Source organism: Contarinia nasturtii, unplaced genomic scaffold (genome assembly GCF_009176525.2).
Source record: "Contarinia nasturtii isolate CC-2019 unplaced genomic scaffold, AAFC_CNas_1.1 Cnas_scaffold_928, whole genome shotgun sequence".
Classification (NCBI taxonomy): Eukaryota; Metazoa; Arthropoda; class Insecta; order Diptera; family Cecidomyiidae; genus Contarinia; species Contarinia nasturtii.
In genome coordinates, this window is record NW_022198275.1 from 2,536,332 (window position 1) to 2,557,946 (window position 21,615).

Here is a 21,615-nt window from a genome sequence, read left to right on the forward strand (position 1 = left end):
GAATTGTCGCAAATGAAATAATGTCAAAAACAGTAAATAAACAAAAATGATGACAAAATCAATTGACGTGTGTATGCATGTTTCAAGACATTTTTGTTGAAATGTCATTCATACATTGAACGTGCCACAGATTGCACAATCAAAAGTAAATAAAAGTGTCAAAATTAAATGGAAAACTGATTATTATATAAATGAATGTATTTGTTCAATTTGCTTCTGATTGAATGTAAACGAATCTCAACTTTTTAAGTTAAATTAAATGAAATTGGTTAAAATATTGATTTAACTTGAATCAAAATGATTCGTACACATTGCTCACTTTTATGTCATTTATTGGAAGCATAAAATTAAATGATTGAATTTTTCCGGTGAATCTGCTTTTTGTTAACAAAAAATTCCATGAATTCATTCAGTATTTCTGCGACAATGTCACATAAATGTGGCTATCAATCATTTTAATTGCAAATCATTCAAGTTGAATATAATTTGATCTACTGCAGGTAAAAGTAAACAAGACAATTAAAAATGTCAAAATGCATTCAATTAAAATTTACCCCGAACAAATTTATGAATGATTGACTACATGGTTGTTTTTTTTTTATTTGTAGAACTGTCAGTGCTAAATGCAATGTGAATGATTTAATGGTTACAATTAAAATCGATCGTACGCAACAATTAAGTTTTTCAATATTAAACGGTCACATACATTTGGCAAGTAAACTTCAAGTTAGCAGGTTCAATAACATGCTGATTATGTTTGCCGGATAATGTGGACATTTTTTATTTGGAAAGCATTTGATTATTTTGAAGTTGACATTAACCGCCCACAACGATGAAATTTCTACACTATATAAAGCCATGCCATTAATTCATTCGGGCAATAGATTTTTTTTGGTAGAAATTGATTAATTTCTGAAGCAAATATGAAATTGGATTTGTTGACTTTAACTTGTATTTTTTCTCTGTTAGTTGCCGTTGAACCTTGGAAAATTCCGGGAAAAGTTTGTATAGATGAATATTCAAATTTTCAAAATATAGTTTTGAATCAATTTTTTTGTGTGAATTGTAGTGGCCACCCGAGGTTGTCTATCAGTATTATGACATACCAACAATGGTAAAAACTTGTTCTCAACGATGTGAACCAAACATGGAAGAGATAAAAGAATTCGAGCTCACAACGGATTTGAATAAATTACCAAATAATAAAAATGTAAAATGTTACTTCCATTGCTTATGGGTTGAGGCTGGTTTTATGAAGCCGGGCAGTGCTGCTTTTGATCCGTCTGTTTTCTTTGAGGTAAATTTTATTAATTGATATTTGTTATAATACACAGTAATTTTCATTTAATCAGCTCATGGAGAAGATGTCAGAAGAGGACCAAGACAAATACTTGAAAATAACCAAAGGTTGTGCAAAACGGGTTAGTAAAATCAAAGATCCAATTGAAGTTTCATATCAAACAATGGTTTGTTGCAAAGAAAATAGTAACGAGGTAATTCTTGACATTTTTCAATAATTATTTAGAGCATGCTAAGAATTTCTGTTTATTTTTCAGCTTTTCTATCTCTTCTATTGAGTTTTCACTGTCTCCAGCTTAACCCTCTAATGCATTAATTTTTTTTCGACATGAGAACTATTTTTCTATGATTATTTTGGTTTAAAATTCCATAAAAAAATAATCGAAATTCAAAAAATTGCATAGTTTACTCAAAAAATGAGACAAAATTGGAGAACAATCGAAACCATTGTTTAAACTGCTATAAACGAAGAGAGAGATAATTTTTTTGTCAAATTCCTGTTTTTCCGTACTTTTGTGTTTATAATAAACAAGCGCTTTATTTTCACTTGTCAAATGACCGGCAAATGAAAGCCTGAGCCCTGCTGAATATATTTTAATTGGTTTTAATTATATATTTTAGACAATAATTTATACACCCTGCCTAAATGCAGGGCTATGGACTAGAGGGTTAAATGATTAATAAACGTTGTTGGTATTTTAAAATTTATTTCAAACTACAATTTTGCTATGAAAATAAAACATTTAAAGTTTTAGATTTTGTTGTTGTTTTACATTTGATGTGTAGTAATAATAAATCATAGTTTAAGGCGTATTTTCAAGTGGATTGAAAAAAAAAATAGCAGAAAATATTAGTAAAGAGAATAAAATGAAAAACAAAAATGATATCTTTTGTGAGTTGAAGGCAAAACGATGCACTTTCTTAAAATACTGTTCATGGTCTTCTATGACTATATGTGCTTATAAGTAAATGCGGCAAAACACCACTGTTGTCGTCATCTTCTTCAAATTGCCTTTGATGATCATGTGATCCGGCATGATCATTGCCGCGACTGGGCAACTGTACATTTTCTTGTAGATCACTTTCGAGTGGCAGTTGTGTAGTTGGAATGTCACAATCTTCCGTTGGTGGAACAACGCACCGCAACGATCTACGATCAAAAACAAGCTGATAAAAAAAAGAATAATTATTAATGAAGATTCAATTGATATTTTATTTTTATTATTAATTATTACATAAATAAATGAAACTAAATTAATTTCTAATCATATTCACATATTTAATTATGAATTTGAAGATAAAAATATAATGGCTTTCTACTAATTTTAGTTAAGCTTACAAAGCATATTAATGTCAAAATCGGCACAATCATGCAAACTTTTTATATATACCAAATTTCATTAATTTCAAATCTGATTCTTATAAATTCATTTTGTTTATTGATTTAATTTTTTTTTCTTATTTATTTACTGGGCTACCTACCTGTGCTGGACAACGCTGTAAACGAGGATAGCCCCCTTGACACTGCCAATATCGATTGCAACTTTTGCCCAATGGGACATTTCCATTTGCATCGTCATTGCACAATGGATGCTTTTGACAACCCTGCAAAAATTGAAACAATTTATTGTTAATTGCTCTTCAAATTTTAAATGTCATTTCCGAGAGATGAGCGCAGTCAATATGATTGTATTGTGACGTCATATATCTTACAGAAAAACGCCATCTGTGTAAAACAGGCTTACTACAATGTAAAAGTATAGCGAGGGGAAGGAGATGAAGAAGAAGGGGAAACAAATATACGTTTGATTTACATTGTAGTCAGCGTGTTTTACGTAGATGGTGTTATAAGTATCTGTCCAAATTGCGCTTGTCCGTTGGTCATTTTCTTATCAAAATTGGCCGGAAAGTAAGTAATACCTCAACATTTTCCGGCCAGTCGCAACTGTGAGCATTTTCATTATAAAGCAAACCACCAATGCAGAGTTGTTCCGTGGCAGTACCATTCCAACATGTCCAGTATCGAGTGCAGGATGTCTCATGTCCGAAGATTCCATACAACCAATCACAGTGATCTGTTTGAACCGGTCCATCTAACCAAGAAGAAATAATTACGGTTTCATTTTGGTTTTTTTTTTTCGATTTTGATCATGTTTGCACATTTAAACATACTTGCTAATTGTTTGCCATCGCAATAATCGGAACGCCACGGGTAATCACAACCTGTTTCAAAGGATTCAAAGAATGAAGAAAACATTTAAAGGATGAAGAAGATTCACACTCAAGTTACCTTCAGTTACACCACGATGTTTACCAGCAAATACCAAACCATTTGGACAATCATATAGTTCTGGTTGATTGTCACTTCCACATTCCCAGTATCGATCGCAATAGGTTACATCACCAACAACACGAGCTTTTGTTTTGCACGGATCTTCTTGGTCTCTCTTCTGTGCATTGCATCCTGAACAAAAAAAAAAAGAGAGTAACATCAATGGAATTTAATTTCACATGGAAAAAATGTAGTAATTCTTTTACAAAATTCAAATATGTGACACGAAAACCTCAATTCTCGCTAGTATTTAAAACATACACTACATAGAGAGAGACAGCGAGAGAGAGAGAAAAATAACCAGGATATAATTATAATCTAATGTATTATGATTCAAGTTATATATATTTCTGGCATTAAATTATAATTTGTGTAAACCGATAAGTCCAAGTCCATTTTTCCGTTTATTTGTTATTGAGCAATATCAAATTCGAATCATGAATTTCACCATTGGACACTGTGGGGAAAATGTAATGAACGAAAAAACGATTCGTGCAAATATGAACCGGCTTTTAAATGAATTGATTTATGAAAATCTAATAAGCATCGAATGAATGATGTTTAATTCATACCAAATGATATGCATTCGCACATACCGAATCGATGCAATAAAATAAACATGAATCCAAATGTTTGAATTAATTCCAATTGTACATTTATCAAATGTATTTGTTCAAACAATCAAATTACTTTTCATTTTCAGGTATCATTAATCAGCCATTTTTAAACATACAAAAAATGTCCGCTTTACCCCCTACGCATCATTTAAAAACCATGTTTAATTTTATTATTTTTCCGCGCCAAACTGTAAACAAGTATTTATAATAGTAAAAACACAACATGCTTCCGCTTATTTCATCGAAATAATCAGCTCATAATTAAATTCAATCAGAAATTATTATATACTGTGGGTGTATGTGCATTAATTTTTGTGTTTTAATCCAATGCCACATTGATATGCTTTTATAGTGCGTTTTGGCATAAATGAATCACTTTTTGTGCGATAAACAGAAGAGAAAAAGTAACAAAAATTAATGGAAAATCGGCAACGCGATGAGCGGAAGTAATGATTTTAGTAAATGTAAACACTCTTAATTTTAATTCAATTTGCACGCATTTTCATGAACAATTTCAGCGGTCGATGTTATTCAACACTATTTCGGTGTATTGTTATGAAATGCTTCCGCTTGATAAATACTATGAAATGAAAAAACAAAACAAAAATCATTTTATTGCTTCGTAATTTTGATGACAATAACCGTTCAATGCACTCAACCTAGGGGGTAGACACATGGAATATTCAATGAGCGCTAATATCGTCGATTTTTCTTTATCGATTCCACCAATACGACATCTTCTAAAAAACTCGCCGATTTCTGTTACTAGTGGTGTTTTAATACAGCTCGTGTAAACGTACAAAGGAACACACTGACTCCGATTCTGTGTATGCGTATGTATTACAAATTCTGCACTCAGTCGTCAATCGTAGCTGCTTGTGCAAAATTTACAATACATACGCATACACAGGATCGGAGTCTGTGTGTTCTTTTGTATTAGTTCGTCTGTAATACAGCCATAGCCGTATAGTTCGCTCAAGCTGTGTCTAAGCAACAGTAGTAACAAAAATCGGTATCTTTTTTAACAGATGTCGTATTCGTAGAATCGGTAAAATTAATTTGTATGGGGAATATACGATACTAGTTCCCATCGGGAATATTACTTGAGATTTTCACCGAAATTGAAGGTGTTCTTGGTATTCTCAGTTTTAGACGAAATGTCAATGCATTCAGCAACGTCTTACAATGTGCATATATGAATATTATCTTCCAAATATTAAAAAAACTTTTTCAACGCTATTAAGTGTATTATTTCAATTGGTTTAATAAATGCAAAAACAATTTTGATAAAAATAACATAAAGAAAACAGAAAAAATTAAAATAAATTTCGAAATGGTGAATGTTAAAACGAAATGGAAAAAACTTGAAATCTTTATTACCGATATCAATTTGACATTTGGTAATCACGGTATTCACATTTTTAGTACAAATAATCTTCAAATAAGTAAGTAATTGTCGTATTTGAAAATAGATAGGTATTATGACAATTCATTGGTATTCATTCATTCTCTATTGTGTCTACCCCCTAGCACTCAATTTGAGTTATAAATCATTAGAATCATTTGAAGCGCATTCATTAAAAGTTTTTCGTTAAAAACACGTTACCCAAAACATCTTAGACGATTTAAGAAGTATTCAAATTACTCTTTCCCATTCAAAGTATTTCAAAAACAAAAAATAATTCATAAAACACGTACGTTGAATACATAATCAAGTTGAGTTAAATCAATTTCAGAATTCTACCAAATGCAAAATAGAATCAAAACGCTTGAATGAATAAATTGTATACTGGTGAAAAATAGCCGATTTTTTATTGTTTAGAAAATTGTCATTTCAAACGGTTCAGGTTGTTTCACAAGCATACACCATTTAAAATTCAAGACCCGAACACAAACCTGATTATTCAAGCAATGGCATCGTTTCATTTAAGGTTGAACAGTTACAAATGAGTTTTTATCCAGTTTTAAACAATAACACACTGTTTATTTCACAGTTTCTTACTTCTTGTTTGTCATCGCGAGATGAATGGCTAATATCTATTTTAGCAAACTTTTTCTCTTTATTTCTCCATGCAAAGTTAACTGAAATTGGCGAACAAATGGCAAGCAATCACTTACTGAATGATAAAATGGCGAGCGAAAAAAAGGGACACAAAATCACCAAAGCCACCCAAGTTCGTGTACTTTTTTCTTGTCCGATTACGGACAAAATGCATCTTTCAACAATTGTCGTCGTGATATTCATTTATTTATTTGCTTGGTTTGTTCTTGAATGTTTCACTCGATATGCTAGAATATTCAATGAACTTCTAACGAGTGAGAGAGAGAGAGAGAGAGAGAGAGAGAGAGAGAGAGAGAGAAAGTCCGGTTGATGAAATCACACGCGACGTTTAGCAAAATCGTACGACAAAAATAGCATAAAACTTGGATGTGAGAAAGGGCAACAAGAAAAGACAAAAAAAATGGATGCAAAACGTGAGACGGAAACAGCATTTCTCTCGCGTAACCATTTTCCGTGCGAAGGAGCTCACAATAGAAACGTGATGAATTTTTTAATTAGCATTTCAACAATTTATTTAAGCATATTTTTCACGTCAATGTTATCTTGCCGACACACAGTTGCCTGCTTGGCAACGAGAACAAATAAGCGAATTTGTCGTCGACTATATTTTGGAATGTTATTTGCCTTTTATCAAAGTCCTTCGTGACCGTTGCAGGTTTAGTTGTTTTAAAACCGATTTCGAATGGCTAATTCTAACTTTGGCAAAGTGAAGAAAAAAAAGCAAGAAACAAATCTATTAGACAATTTATCTCTCGCGTGCGCAGCAAGAACTGGAAATCATTTTCGGTAGCTGGAGGAATTTATAACAAAATAAAGTTTTTCACCGAAAAAAAAAAGAAATACAGGATTCCTGCTAATGGGCATCCTTCCGTTGTGAATGTGCATTGTCCGAATTTGCGATGCTGTCGTCACAACTCTTGCAGCCCGTCGTATTGCAGACGATGGAAACAAATTGTTAAAATAAATTGTATGAAAGGCCTAACAAAAGGTGCATTCAAAACGGAAACACACAAAATGTGTTGAGGTCACGTTGCATGGTGAAAATTTAATATGCGTCAAAGGATTGTTGTTTTGTTTCGTTTGACCTGTCTCTATTTACTGCAAGTCTTGTAAATTATGAATGCGTTTGTTGTCGGTCGACGGTTCCTTTTTTGCCTGCCATGCAGCGTTGAAAAAGTTTTAATAATATACAAGAGACACACACAAAAAAATGTTTCAAATTCAGCATCCAGTTTGAGAAAAATCGCCGGAAATGCAGTGCCCAACAACAGCGTATTATCACAATTTTTCGCCAACCAACTGAAGTCAATTCCTTGTGGCCGTTCCGTAGTTAACGATAACTAATTTTAAACGAAAAAGAGAAGAAGTTGAAATAGCGAGGGCGGGAGAGGAAGCGGGAGAGAGAGCGACAAAATTGCGGTTTTTGGTCCATACATGAAAAATTTGCCAACATAATTTATTTATGTGCGTTGCGTGATCCAAAGCGAATGTGCCATCGAAAAACTTTATCCACAAATTCAGTAAGAGATGCCAACAACAGAGCAACTACCACACACACACATACATAAACGCATATACACACCTAAAAAAATTAAAGCCCGCACCTGCATTGTCACTGCAATTTCACATTTCGAATGAATTAATGCATGAAATATACACAACAAATGGGCTACGGATGCCAATGTATGAGAAACATGAGAAGCCAAGTGAAAATGTTACTATACATCTCTATCTTGTCTTCTCACTCGCTCGTTCGCTCGCACTCGTTCACAGTTACAATATACTAACAACTATAAACAACTCTCTGAAATTGGTCTCTCGAACATTTTGTTTATGTTTTTCGAATCGATAAATAATCGCGTACAATTTCATAACGACACAAGTGCACAACACAGTTGTCTTAAATGCCCCGGTTTCTGTGAGATTTAGAGATGTTTGTTTTATGTTGCCATTTGATACGTGGCTACCAATTCAGATTGCGGAGCAATAATAAACTACAGAGAATATGTGACATAGCTATGCAGATGCGAACAAACATTTACTGCACGCATACACCGCCTCAGATTTATTTAACTTTTCAATTTTAAATTGCAATAACTTGTGAACAAACAAACTTGTTATGAACTGTGTGCGGTTCTTCTTATATCAAGTGGATCGACTTTGGTTCAGTGCGCCCGAAATCAAGGCACACACACATATAAATTACAATCTCTCACACATTCATAAGTCATAATATTGAATATATAACTTTAGTTATACATATTTGGAAAATACCAAAAAGGAGCCAATGAATTCTGGCAACATACATGTGTAAACATTACTTCATTCCTAGGGGATATCCATGCGAATTAGAATTAGCACATTAGCAAAAAAATAGGGACACTTACATGAAGAAAATAGCGAAATTAGCAATAAATAGCAGAATTAGCACTGTACACGTATATACTTTAGTAAGAATTTATTCTTGAATTTATTGCAATAATTAATTAAAATAAAATTCACAAAACAAACGAATTGAATAGTGTTGAACTAAAATGTATCAAAATATGTAGTTAAATACGCTTTTTCCCATTTTTAAATAAAAATATATTCAATGGCACTTAACCAAGCACGTTCCATCTGTATTAACTACAATTTACGAATTGCAATCGGAAATGTAGATTTGATGACAGATTTCTTACTGAAAACGTATACGTCTCTGCAAACGTAAAACTTGACGTTTAAGGCTTGGTAAACAATAATATTTTATATGACAAGTACTCACACGATATTCAATTTTTCTGTTTTAGTATTTTATCAATCAATTTTAAATTTAAATAATTTTAATTCAATTGAAAAATATAAAATGAATGAAGCAGGCTTGGAAGCACAAAGCAAGTGGAGTGTAATCAAGAGAAAAAAACACTTAAAAATTATTTTAATAAAATATATACAGCCCGAAACTTGATTTAATAGCACTGATGTTGTAATGTAGATAATAATTTCAATATTCAAAGGACTGAAACTTCAATAAATAGAAATAGATTACATGCCTGCTTCAAATATACACGTTGAAAGTGTCAACTTGAAACATTTACGTAAACACATTTCGGTTATTCGATCATGCAGTCAATCTGACGTATGCAATATTTTTGACGTACTAGAAAAATTAGCAAAAACTAGCAGTATTAGAACAAACTAGTAGAAATACTAGCAGAATTAGTGGAAAATAGAGAGAAATAGCGTTTATTATTATAAATTATTCGATCTGCAATTCATGGTTATCCCCTAGCTTCATTCTCAGGCGTTCCTAATGCATTTAGATTACATACAGAATCCAACTGAGCGTTTCGTTTCGATCAACTATATCATTGCTTGAACTTCGTAGTTAGGTATCATTCAGTCGTTTATTATAATTAATTCGCTTTCTTGAAAGTGTATTTGAATACTTTTGCCCATAACATTGTTTCAATTTGTTTTACATATTGCAAAAAACTCACACAAAATAACTCATCTGAACCGCACACAGCAATCGTTTGTGTTTCACAAATAAATCCATTCGATTTGGATATTGAAATTTCTTCTATTTATTCACAAATAACCGCAAACAATTTGGTTAAGTGAAGATTAATCTTATACAGAAACCAATTTTGATGAAAGAATTTCCTATCAAACTACAATGCATTTGAATGCATCAAAATGTGGTATGCGTCCACTATTTTAGTAATATAAATTGAACAATCCAGAAATCCACGATTTTCTCAAATATTTCAATTCTGGTTTAAGTTATTTGACCAAATTACAATTTCATTAACTGAGATCTTCAATCACATTCGAAATTGTGATGTTAATAATGGAAACATTGTTGATTCCAGAAATGTCTACAGCTCAATTGAAAGTTGCTTCACTGCATAAAATTAAATTGAGAACACATTGAGTACTCGCTTCATGTTGTTGATCGACTGCGTAGAAACAGATATTCAAACCAATTGGTATCTAATAAAGTGCATAAAAACACAACATTTTCATTACTGGACTGACTTAAATTACAAAAAATGTATTAAATGTTACAATTTTACCCAACGTCCACTCTTTATGGTGAAATGTGTGATATGGTGTATATTTATTTCTAGTGCGGCATTTTAATATCATATTGGATTGGAATGTCTATACACATAACTTCAGACCAAATCAAAAACACGGTCCTTCCAATATGGTTCAGATGAATCTAAATTATATTCAATGATTCACTTCAAAGGTGTTTATGTTGGAAGTTCAGTTTGATTTACAGCGAAATGGCAAATCATTTATTAGTGAAGTAAATAAGTAAATGTAACATCAATTCACATTTCATACAACTTTGAAGTATTTTATCATGGCAAAACTCTGTACTACACACGTAATGATAAAAGAGCGGCCAGAGTTTTGTGAAAAGCATTCCATTTATTCTTCGGGGCTGTGATAAAACAATTTTAACTCAAAATTTGGCATAGATGTCAAATGCAAACGAAACGACCACACTCACCAATAGAGCCATCACTTTCAAATAGCATGAAATTGTAAACATAGATACAAAATAGTAAAGAGAGAATCTCTCCGAAATGAGATATAAATTTGACGCTCGTGCCCTCATGTAAATTATAAAATATACCCACAAAACTGAATATTGAATGTAAATACAGCTCTCATTCTCATATGAATAATGAAAACTAAATCATGTAAACACTTTTCTAGAAAACTCACAGAATTCGTTTAGATGCATGTATGAATAATTCGGAATAATTTTATGTGTGACGTCACATATCTTACAGAAAAACGCCATCTGTGTAAAACAGGCTTACTGCAATGTAAAAGTATAGCGAGGGGAAAATTAGAAAAAACGTCAGTGCAAGATATGTTTTGCATTGTGAGTAAAATTCTTTACAAAGAAATCAAATTCATAATATTGACGTTTTTAATTAATATCCTTTTCGGACATCTCTAATTGAGATCTCGAAGAATCTCACACAGCAATTTTGTTGTTAAATAACATATTTAGTAAGCGTCTAAATGTTAAACAAAACAAGTTTCCTCATCAATGAGAAATAAAATGTGGTTGCACCAATTTTGGGAATTATTTTGTGGTTTCATTCTGCATTCATCTATTTAAATTCGGGAATTTGAACAAACGAAGTTTTACATTTCGACAACGTCACGTTCATGTTATGCACCAAAATAGTGCTCCCATATCAAGGTAAACCCGTCGAGATAACAATAACTGGTTAATCGACGTAAATTAAAAAAGCACAAAAAAGAAGACAGATTCAGTGCACCAAATCAATTCGGTTTCGATAAGGTTGTAAATCGACTTTTTTTTTTCAAAATATGGCTCGTTTTCAATTTTTGGGCAAACAATATTTTAAGTGTACGGCTCTTATCGTAAACCACAGACAATAACAAAAAAAAAATTGGAACCGACAAAATCTCCATAAAATTATCTGTTAAGCGAACATAAAATGAATGATTCCAGGAATGAAAAGTGAAAGAAAAAAACTGGAATTTTGGCTTAGCTCCAGCGTGCTCAATTTCCAGTTCAAGAATGCACCGAGATCAGGATTTTTCAATAAATTTGCCAGAACAGTTTTTTTTTCTTCAAATAACTTGGAATTCGTTTTGCAAGGAAGCGAGAGACTACGTCTGAAAGTTTGTGGCTTAAGGTTTTCAGATGATGTTAACGGTATTCACTCTCTCCTACTTTGTGTCTCTGTGTGTCCATTATCGATTCAATCTCGAGAAAGTGCATTGAATGAGAGATTTTGCTTCAACGAAATTATTTGCCGAAACAATTTGGCTTGTGTGCATTTGCAACATGAAAAGTCGAAATGATTCGATTACGGTTGAATTAACTGAAATCGCCAAGTACATTCATTTTTTCATACTTGAGATAAGATTGGATTTATTACGAGCATATCGAACTCAATTCCTTCACTTTTGTAATATTAAATCTGTCGTTATAAATTCTTTTTTTTCCATACTTTTTCTGTGGAAAGAGAACACGAATGGGATATTTCGATTTAGTTTTCGGAAAGTTCTTGTTTGCTGATTTGTAAATCTCTTCGACTTATCTATATCCATTTTGAAAATCTATGTACCGAGAAAAGAGACAGAGAGAAAATAGTTTAAACATCAAGGCGATTAAATGTGAGGTAGTTTTTGCTGCTGGTAATTTTCGATGATGGTTTTTTTCTCTGCATTGGTATGTTCACGGAACGCAAATACAAAAATCTCTTTTTTTTCGAGTTAGAGACGAAAAAACTGGAAAAAGACTTATGCAGTGCATTTATGTCGATGCAAATGGACTGAAAGCATTTATATTGAAACGAGGAAATGGTCGATTAAGTCACAAATTTTTTACGTAATGTAAGACAAACAAAGTACTTGATGTACCAAATTAACCATAAATTACACTCAAATTAAACGACATTTTATGTTTGTGGCCGACTAAAATTACCGTTTGCCGTGAGTGCCCCCATAGCAACAACAACAAAAACTAATGTGAAGGAAAAAGTGTTCATATGTGATGATTATTTAATCTGTCGTCTCGCAAAGTAAAATGACTGAAATTATTACAAATTGAAGCGCAACTGTTTTGTTACTTTTTCCCATTTTTTTTATTACGAGAGTGAATAGCAGCAGTTACAGCTTAAATGTATCAAAGCAACATTCACCCAATTACAAAATGAGCACTCAGAAATGGTATAGCAGCATATTCGTGTTCGTTTTTTTATAACTTTCTCTACAAATAATGTGAATAGTACACATCAATCTGTAATGTACACTCAGCAACATCAATGCAAATATTACATGAAGAAGAAATGCACAAAAGCAACGATGAGAAAATGTGGGAATTATCGTCTATTTTGTTGCTGCAACTACTGTTTGATTTGACGCTACGGGATTGTTTTTTTTTTCGTCATTTTCTTCATCTCGCATGTTACCACCATTCAAACAGTGTTTTATTGTCATTTTTAATGCATGCAACATTATTTCGTTATTGCGCCCAAAATAGCTTATGATGAACTCATTACATACACATTCAATCCGTTTAAGTCTCTGCGTTTGAATAACGGGCTTACTCAATGCCGAGATAGAGAGAGAGAGAGAGAGAGAGAGAGAGAGGGGGTGAAGAGAAGACGAGAAAAAAAGAAAGCACACACCGAAGAAAAATTGAGTTGATAATCTAATAAATGTATAGCCATATTTTTAATTATGTCCCAAATTGTGAGTCATGTTAAACACGTTTCGAAATGCCATCATCGGATTAATCGAACACGAGCAACGCAACGTCATTAATATTGATTAGGATACAAGCGAATTGAATTAAATGCTGCTCCAGATTCTACAAACTCTTTATTTTCGTTATTAAATCATAATTTGTGCATTTCTCGCCTCTGTCGGCACAGCCATTTCCACATCATACCAGCCCAGTATGACTGGGTCGACAATTTTTTTCTCTCTCGTTGCTTCTTCTTGTACGTTTAAAACGTCAATTTCACATTTAATAATTTATTGATGGCAAACGGCTTATTTGCTTGTGATAAAGTGTAGTTCAATCAATTTATGTGAAATTGAATAAGAGAGAGAAAAAAAAATTGTGACGACTGCTGAAGCGTAGTGAAATCGCAATGTGATCTGACAATAAATCAGCACACAATGGAATCCGAACACAAAAATTCAATTATAAACAGTTGTTGTATCGGAATGGACTACTCGAGATGTTTTGAAATCAAATGCGGACTGTACGATATTAATTCGAAAACAAATATAACAAAGACAGTTTAAGTGGATCAAAAAACAATAGTGAAAAACGGTAATGATGAAGAACAGATTCGTTTTTGATGGTTAAATTTATCTACATTTCAAATGCAGACCCAAAACAATTTGACTGAGTGCAAAAGAATTAGATCGATCAATACTCAAAATAATGTTCGACACAAATGGCTATGACAAAACATATGCTACAATCGCAGCAGTTTCATCCGGAGTATTCGACAAATATCGAAACAAAATTACAATGAAAATGATAAAATAATCGAAGATTCAAACACTCTATTTATTTTTCACAATGAAATAAAATAAAATTACAATTTCACAACATGCTACTTATCTTTCCAATTTCATGCTTAGCCATAATTAAATGTTCAATTGAATTGCAAAATGACACGATTTCATTCTCATTAATTTTGATGATCGACGCTTCCATATGTTGTGTTTCAATAATGTTCAGTTTTTATACCCGCTTATTTCGTTTGAAGTGGGAAAAAGCAATTTTCACACTTTCAGTTATTGTATGTCTCGTACAACAAGCTTGAAAATCATACAGTTCTTATTTCGATGTTGTGGAGTATTGAAAGAAGGAAAACGACGAGTTCAAAGCGAAATAAACTGAATGGAAGTCATTTGTGCGATAATCTTCATATAATCGGATTTGTGTGCAGGTCTTTTATCGTTGCAAAACAATTGCACCGCATTTTTCTCATTTTCTGGCAAATTCGCAATTTTCTTGCACACATATTTGTTTGTGCATGTGTGTGTGTGTGTGTTTGGTCGAAAATGTGATAATACGTAGGTTGCTCCATAATTTTTTTTAAAATGGTACTTATAGTGTTGCCCGATGTAAACCATTGTCATATTCGTAAAGTTTGATGTTTTGGTATGTATTCGTGCCCTGAACCTTTTGTCGTACGAACGCTATTTGTATTGTTTACAGTGACTGGTAAACTGCGACTCAACAAAAAAATGAATTTTACACGTGAAGATTTTCGTAAAATGATTTACTACGATTTTCGAAGTAAATTATCTCAACAACAGTGTTTCGATCGACTTCATTTGGCCTTTGGCAATGAAGCACCAACCCTTCAGACAATTTATAACTGGTACCGAGAATTCCGTTGCGGTCGTAGTTCGCTCAAAGACGAGTTTCATACAGGTCGTCCAAAATCGGCTGTTGTGCCACAAAACATCGATGCTGTCAGAAAACTGATTATGGAAGATCGTCATGTGACCTACCGTGAGATTGAGGCATCTTTGGGCATTTCATCCCACAGCATACATACAATTTTGCATGAACATTTAGCCGTAAAAAAGATTTGCTCTCGTTGGATCCCACATAAATTGACCGATGAACAAAAAATGGCTCGTGTGAGTTGGTGTAAAGAAATGCTCAAGAAATTCAATCGTGGTGCTTCAAAAGACGTTAATAAAATCGTCACTGGTGACGAATCGTGGATATATGCGTATGAGCCCGAAACGAAACAGCAGTCGACTGTATGGGTCTTCCAAAATGAAGATAACCCAACGAAAGTTGTTCGAGCAAGAAGCACTTCGAAGCGAATGGTCGCCTGTTTTTTCGGGAGAAGTGGTCATGTGGCAACCGTTCCACTAGAGGATCGTAAGACCGTCAATTCTGATTGGTATACCACCATTTGTTTGCCCGAAGTGTTTGGTGAAATAAGAAAAAACAACCACCGTCGCAAAATAATTCTTCATCACGATAATGCGAGCTCTCACACATCTTTTCAAACTACTCGATTTTTGACCGGTCAAAACATCGAACTGATGGGTCATCCACCGTACAGTCCTGACCTGGCACCCAATGACTTTTTTTTGTTCCCAAGCGTGAAGAAAAAACTACGTGGTCAACGATTTTCGACACCAGAAGAAGCAGTTGAAGCGTTCAAAACACACGTTTTGGAGATATCAGTTTCGGAGTGGCACGAATGCTATGACAAATGGTTTCATCGAATGCAAAAGTGTATCGATCATCTCGGGGAATATTTTGAAAAACAATAAAACCATTTTCGACAAAAAACAACTGTGTTATATATGTTTTTAAAAAAAATTATGGAGCAACCCTCGTAATGCATTTGTTAAAAAAGAATGGCACTGACGCCAGCAAAAACTCAGTAAGATGTGAATTTGTTTCGTCTTACAGAATTTTTGTGGCATTATGGCATTGTCATTGGCATCAACAGCTCTCATTTTCTTCATATAATAATGCATGTCGCATATTATGTCGTAATATGGATTTTGATTGGACGCGTGAAAACGCGATTGTAAATCATAAAAACAGCACATCCATTTTGTAGAAGTAGTGTGTCTCAAAATAAACAGAATGTCAGAGGAGCTATTGGCATAGAGAATGGCATTGTTCGAGCTTCAAATTACATTTGCTATTGTCACTTCCATTCACAATGATATATTTTCCATCACATGATTTAGATGTGAAATTTTCTTGCTTTGTATTGCATCGATTCGGTGAGTATTTTTATCAAATAAAACGAGCGAAGCGCAGTGTCATCAACTAGAAATTGGACAGGCACAAAGAGAAAAGACTGTATACTGCATTGAACGACACTGTGTAAACATTTCGTTTGTCTTCATAAAAATGTCATGTAACTTTTCACTGGAGAGATATTTTCTGTGGTCAACTTTTTCTTTGATTTTTGCTGATTTGCTGAAAGTTAAAAAATGGTTTAAAAAAAACCCAAACAAAAAGTGTCCATGCTTTTTTTATTGGCTTTAACTTTTGCAATTCGGATAAAATCAGAATAGTTTATGTTAAGAATAGCTTACAAAATGAAGGAAATTAAGCGACCGCATAAAAATCACATTTCAGTTAATGAAAATGGCACAACTTGTGCACAGTGAATGCAAATTTTAACTACTTTTTTGTGGAATTCAAATATACAATGGATTTAACCAATCACATAAAATTTACTTTAAACCAATAAAAAAGGCTCATTAAACTATTTTTACGATCACATCTATCTCGATTTATCGCTGCCATTGCATCACAAACGGTTGGGAATTCATTCGAATAGTTTGAGGCTGTTTTGTTGTGCTCGGTGATTGCAATGGCATCGATGGATTAACGATAATAATACATCTTTGCTGAATAAATTTCGGTTGGTTGATGTCATAATATTTAATTGAAAAAACGAAAACAATATAATTTGGTCGAAAAAGAGAGAAAATAAACCCGATGATGATGTGGTCGGAAATTTTATCGATCTCACAGCACCTGCTATGAATGAAAATCGTCGCGTATAAATTCGAAAACGGGACAGCATCGCACTTAATTTATGATTTCCTATGGCAGCTGATAAAAATGTGCATGAAAAATATGTAGCCGATAGCAAAGTAAATGGCATATATTGGTGTGAATAAACTCGATTCAAGTGGAAATGCGATGCCAGAAGGTCGCGTGCAATTGATTCGATCACTTGAATTATCTCAAATGATAGAATCGTTAAGTTTCCAACCATGAAGTCGTTGACACTTGAACGTATACAATAATAAATCGTTTATGAATTCATTTTCTTGCATCTTATATGCAAATAACTATTATTTGGAAGGTTTCTCACATAAAAATGGGGTGAATCAAGATTTTCGAGACTCAACTATACATATATTGCAATTGTGTTATATCAATTCTTCTTAATCGCATACAAAATAATTTATATGCGTAACAAGCCTCGAAAATGGTTGTTGCCGTCGTTGTTTTGATTTTTTTTCTTCTCATTGTTGTAGCTATTCATTTTCATAAATATGTGCCTTTATGTAATAGATGGTAAGCGTGTACGTGTACATGATATTGTACGCAATGGAATGGTTTATATGCTTGTGATGGTCAATAAATTAACGGTTTCATTCATTTGTTTATTCAATTTTGAATGGGCCATTGTTCATGCGCGTCGCTAAAATGATGAATTGTCGATGTCAGGCTTTTGAACGAAGAAAAAAAAATGCGCCTCGAGCACCATCTGAAATCACATTTTTCATGATTTGTTAAGCAATCATTTTGATTCCGACAAACTTCTGCAGGCGATATTTTGTTGTTTTTGTTTGGTTCGAGAATATTTCATATTTCTCGAAGGTTTATCGAAACGTTGTAAATGATTGAAATGCCTGGCATTCGCATCGTGTGCCTTACAGCACATATCAAGACGCTTCATGAAATATTGACTCGTTTATCAATTGCATTTTAAGTGCATAAACTGATTCACGGTGCGCCATGGCACACACCAAATGAAAGCGAAACTTGTTGAGCCGGTTTTTATATTATCATCAACCACAATATCGCGCATAACATTAAAAAAAATTGTCTCTTGACAAAACAGCATACACACACAGGCACACAAACAGAATCAAAGTGAACGAGTCACAATTAATTTCTTTTTATTGGATCTATTTTGACTATAAAAAGTAAGACTGAGAAAAGAGCGAATGCAGAAAATAAAACAAATCCATACAAAATGCATGCATAATTGCAATAGGTAAATGGAAAACGTCGACACATATCTTTCGGTCTGAGAAAGCCGAGAATAACGATAGTTTTTTTTCTCTGCTTAACTTTCAACTTAACCTATTGACGAGATCGTGCACATTTCTTTTTTGCTATTTTTTTTTAATTTTCATTTTCTTTCTTTTCGTTGCAGTATTATCGAGTTTTCAATTTCCATTTCGTTTACATGATATTAGAATGAACAGTATGCCATTTCGTTCGATCGATATGAGTTTGAGAGATAAATCTATAATAAAAAAATTATTGGTTAATGAGTACACAATAAATCACATTCATTAATTACTTTCTTTTTTTCAGTTTTTTTCTCTCTCATGTTAACGTAATTTTGCAGTTGGAACTTTTTTCAGTCATTTTCCATGTGTGTCAATAGAGGCAATCGCCTGGTGAAATCGTGCTACAATCAAAGGCAACTTCAAACGATTTACGATCGCTACTTACCAACAATTGTTGTTAAACAAAGAGCTCCAACGACAGCAAAAATCTTATTCATCATGATAAACGTATTGATTTCTGTTTTTTTTATTTTCGATTTGTTTCTCTCGAGATCACGATCTACACGTAACTTTCAAGTATTTAGACGTCGACGTTTTCTTTTCTTTTTTTCTTCAACGAAGACCACAAATAAAAATTACTTTGGAGGCGAAAAATGTTCCACGAAATCAAATTGACTGCACTTAAAATTCTTTTGAATTCATCGGAAATTGTTGCGTTCCTTTGTTCTTTGCTTATACTTATTATCGAATATTTTGAAAGTATTTCTTTTTTTGTTCGTTAAATTCCCAAAAGGAATTCTTTTTCTTTTTGTTTGGTGCTTGTAAAGTTGATAGGAATTTGGCCAATTTGTGCTCAGATATTGAATTGTTACTCGATCAAAGGAAAAACCGCACACCTTAAATGAATTGCGCGTCGTGCGTTTGGACACAAAATTTATCTTCAAATCTTTACTTTCTTTAAATGCAACCGGTTTTTTGCGTGGTTTTTTTTCTTCTTCTTTTTACTTATAGGAGAATCAACCACTTATTGCATAATATAATAAAAAGAAAGGTTTATTTCAAATACACTCGAGATTTTATAATTTAAAAACAAATAGACGAAAAACAAATGGTTGTGTCCACTTGAATAGATGGAGAAAAATCGCTTGATCACGATTTTAATGTTTAACTTTTTTGTTTTTATTACGGAGTTATTACTGTTTGAATTGTTTGCCAACGTCTTTTCTGTTGAACGCTCAATGGTATACTGATCAAAATAGAAGGAACGATCGCACTTCTTTCTCACAAGAAATCACAGACAGTAGTAGTGAACTGCCGTATGATCGAATATTTGTTGCCTTTTCTTTCTATGCACTTTTTCGCACCACTTGTCGCATAGTCACCGTCGAAGACTGGGGAAATACATGTGGTGTGTACGTGTGGAGACTCCCTTCTCTAAACATCTTTTTTTTTTTCTTATACATTCTGCTTTTGTGATTCAATGAGACTATGATATCATATTTAATGTTTGGATTTATTGGCATTCCAAAATTACGGTAATTACCATTAAATAAGCATAATTAAAATTGAACTAATTCATTACCTACGTATTAAAAAAATGCAATCATGTAAAATTTATGTATTTATTATTAAAAAAATACCGCATGGAAAATTATCATAAATTAAACAGCGATTTGGGTTATAGGAAAAAAAATTATCGACAAACCTTTGATGTGGCATACGCATAGGTCAATGGTTATTTGAACTAAATAGCATTATTAAATTTAATAGTCAAACGTATCGTTGAATATTTTTGTCAAGTTTCAATCGTTACGACGTTAAGACTTCTTTCTGCCTGTTACTTATGAATTGTAAAGAAAAGGAAGTGGAATAATATTCAGCAGAAAAGCTACAGCTAAAAAGCTTTTCTTGCAATTCAGCAATTCAAGTTTCCATAATTCACAGCTTTAGCAATGCCATGAACATGTTTACTACTCACGAGTGTCAAAATACAGCTGATACATATGTCTCTCTTTGTTCGCTCTCTGTTTCCACTCTTGGATAAATGTCAGTTGCGTGAGTAAATGAGTAAACCACGTAATGTTTAGAGAGCAGATGAGCAATTGCTGAATGTAAACAATGAAACTGACAATCATTTGAAGCATATCATGTATGGACTTTCCGATGACTAATGTTAGCGGTTGAACTTACTTTTTTGTAAAATGATTGATTTTTTGTAAATATTATATTTATAAGCAAAGAATTATGGTAACGAGCAATTTTAACCAAAAAAAAAAAAAAAAAATCGTAACGCTTTTAGTCATTTTGGAGATACAAATCACATAGTTTCACCAACTTCTACCATCGAAATGGGATGAAATTCTAAGTGTGCGCTTCTTTTGAATCCATCTTTGATGGATAATAGAAGAAATTAAATAATTTTGTTTAATAATAATTTATATGATTAAACTTTTCTTCCATATCAACGTATAATGAATTTTGAATAACATTCAAAAAAAATTGTAATGAGTAAAATACAATTTAGCGACAACTTCGTGGTTGTTAGTTGAATACAATACACAGAGTGGCACATAACTTGCCAAACGGCAACGCATATGACTGCCTATCTTACTCAAAGAGAGAATTTGGACCATGAAATAGGATACATAACGACGAGGAGTCGACAGGTTAAATTACATCTTGCATCGATAAAAAATTCTGAAAGAAGCAAAGGCTGCATAGCTCGGTGAGGATTTTCACGGCTTTCGTTCTACTTAGAATGTGAGAAGAGTTGGCTGGCGAAAACAATTACAAACAATAAGCCATTGCTTATAAACATCGGAGCAGTGGAAATGGCATCCAATTCACCAATTCAAAAAAGTAAAACGATGGCAGTGCGATTCAGCGTGAATGAAGACAGCACGTCTCAACACTGTGGCAAATATAAGAAGAAATTCCCGATGCTTACAAGAAAATATCATAATCTCTATATGCTTTCTCTTATGAGG

The 21,615-nt window shown here is 33.0% G+C and overlaps 2 protein-coding genes across 2 annotated transcripts; one reads left to right on the forward strand and one right to left on the reverse strand.

Annotated features, from left to right (window-relative positions):
- Window positions 1–374: 374 nt before the first annotated feature.
- Window positions 375–2,053, forward strand: LOC116342996. The gene is made up of 5 exons (XM_031770853.1): window positions 375–500; window positions 609–1,001; window positions 1,070–1,297; window positions 1,353–1,493; window positions 1,557–2,053. The coding sequence occupies exons 2-5, from the start codon at window positions 924–926 to the stop codon at window positions 1,575–1,577; spliced, it is 468 nt and encodes a 155-aa protein (XP_031626713.1). The 5' UTR covers window positions 375–500; window positions 609–923; the 3' UTR covers window positions 1,578–2,053.
- Window positions 2,048–19,939, reverse strand: LOC116342994 (protein obstructor-E-like). The gene is made up of 6 exons (XM_031770852.1): window positions 19,074–19,939; window positions 3,590–3,763; window positions 3,472–3,522; window positions 3,220–3,392; window positions 2,782–2,904; window positions 2,048–2,466 (listed from the first exon to the last, which is right to left on the reverse strand). The coding sequence occupies exons 1-6, from the start codon at window positions 19,126–19,128 to the stop codon at window positions 2,233–2,235; spliced, it is 810 nt and encodes a 269-aa protein (XP_031626712.1). The 5' UTR covers window positions 19,129–19,939; the 3' UTR covers window positions 2,048–2,232.
- Window positions 19,940–21,615: the final 1,676 nt, after the last annotated feature.

Excerpts from the sequence above, each read along its gene's own strand:
- LOC116342996 (XM_031770853.1), top strand. The coding sequence starts at position 924 with ATGAAATTGGATTTGTTGACTTTAACTTGTATTTTTTCTCTGTTAGTT. Across the intron at positions 1,002-1,069 it reads CTTGGAAAATTCCGGGAAAA|TGGCCACCCGAGGTTGTCTA; the intron begins GTTTGTATAGAT and ends TGTGAATTGTAG. Across the intron at positions 1,494-1,556 it reads GCAAAGAAAATAGTAACGAG|CTTTTCTATCTCTTCTATTG; the intron begins GTAATTCTTGAC and ends TTTATTTTTCAG.
- LOC116342994 (XM_031770852.1), bottom strand. The coding sequence starts at position 19,128 with ATGATGAATAAGATTTTTGCTGTCGTTGGAGCTCTTTGTTTAACAACA. Across the intron at positions 3,764-19,073 it reads TTGTTTAACAACAATTGTTG|GATGCAATGCACAGAAGAGA; the intron begins GTAAGTAGCGAT and ends TTTTTTGTTCAG. Across the intron at positions 3,523-3,589 it reads ACATCGTGGTGTAACTGAAG|GTTGTGATTACCCGTGGCGT; the intron begins GTAACTTGAGTG and ends CCTTTGAAACAG.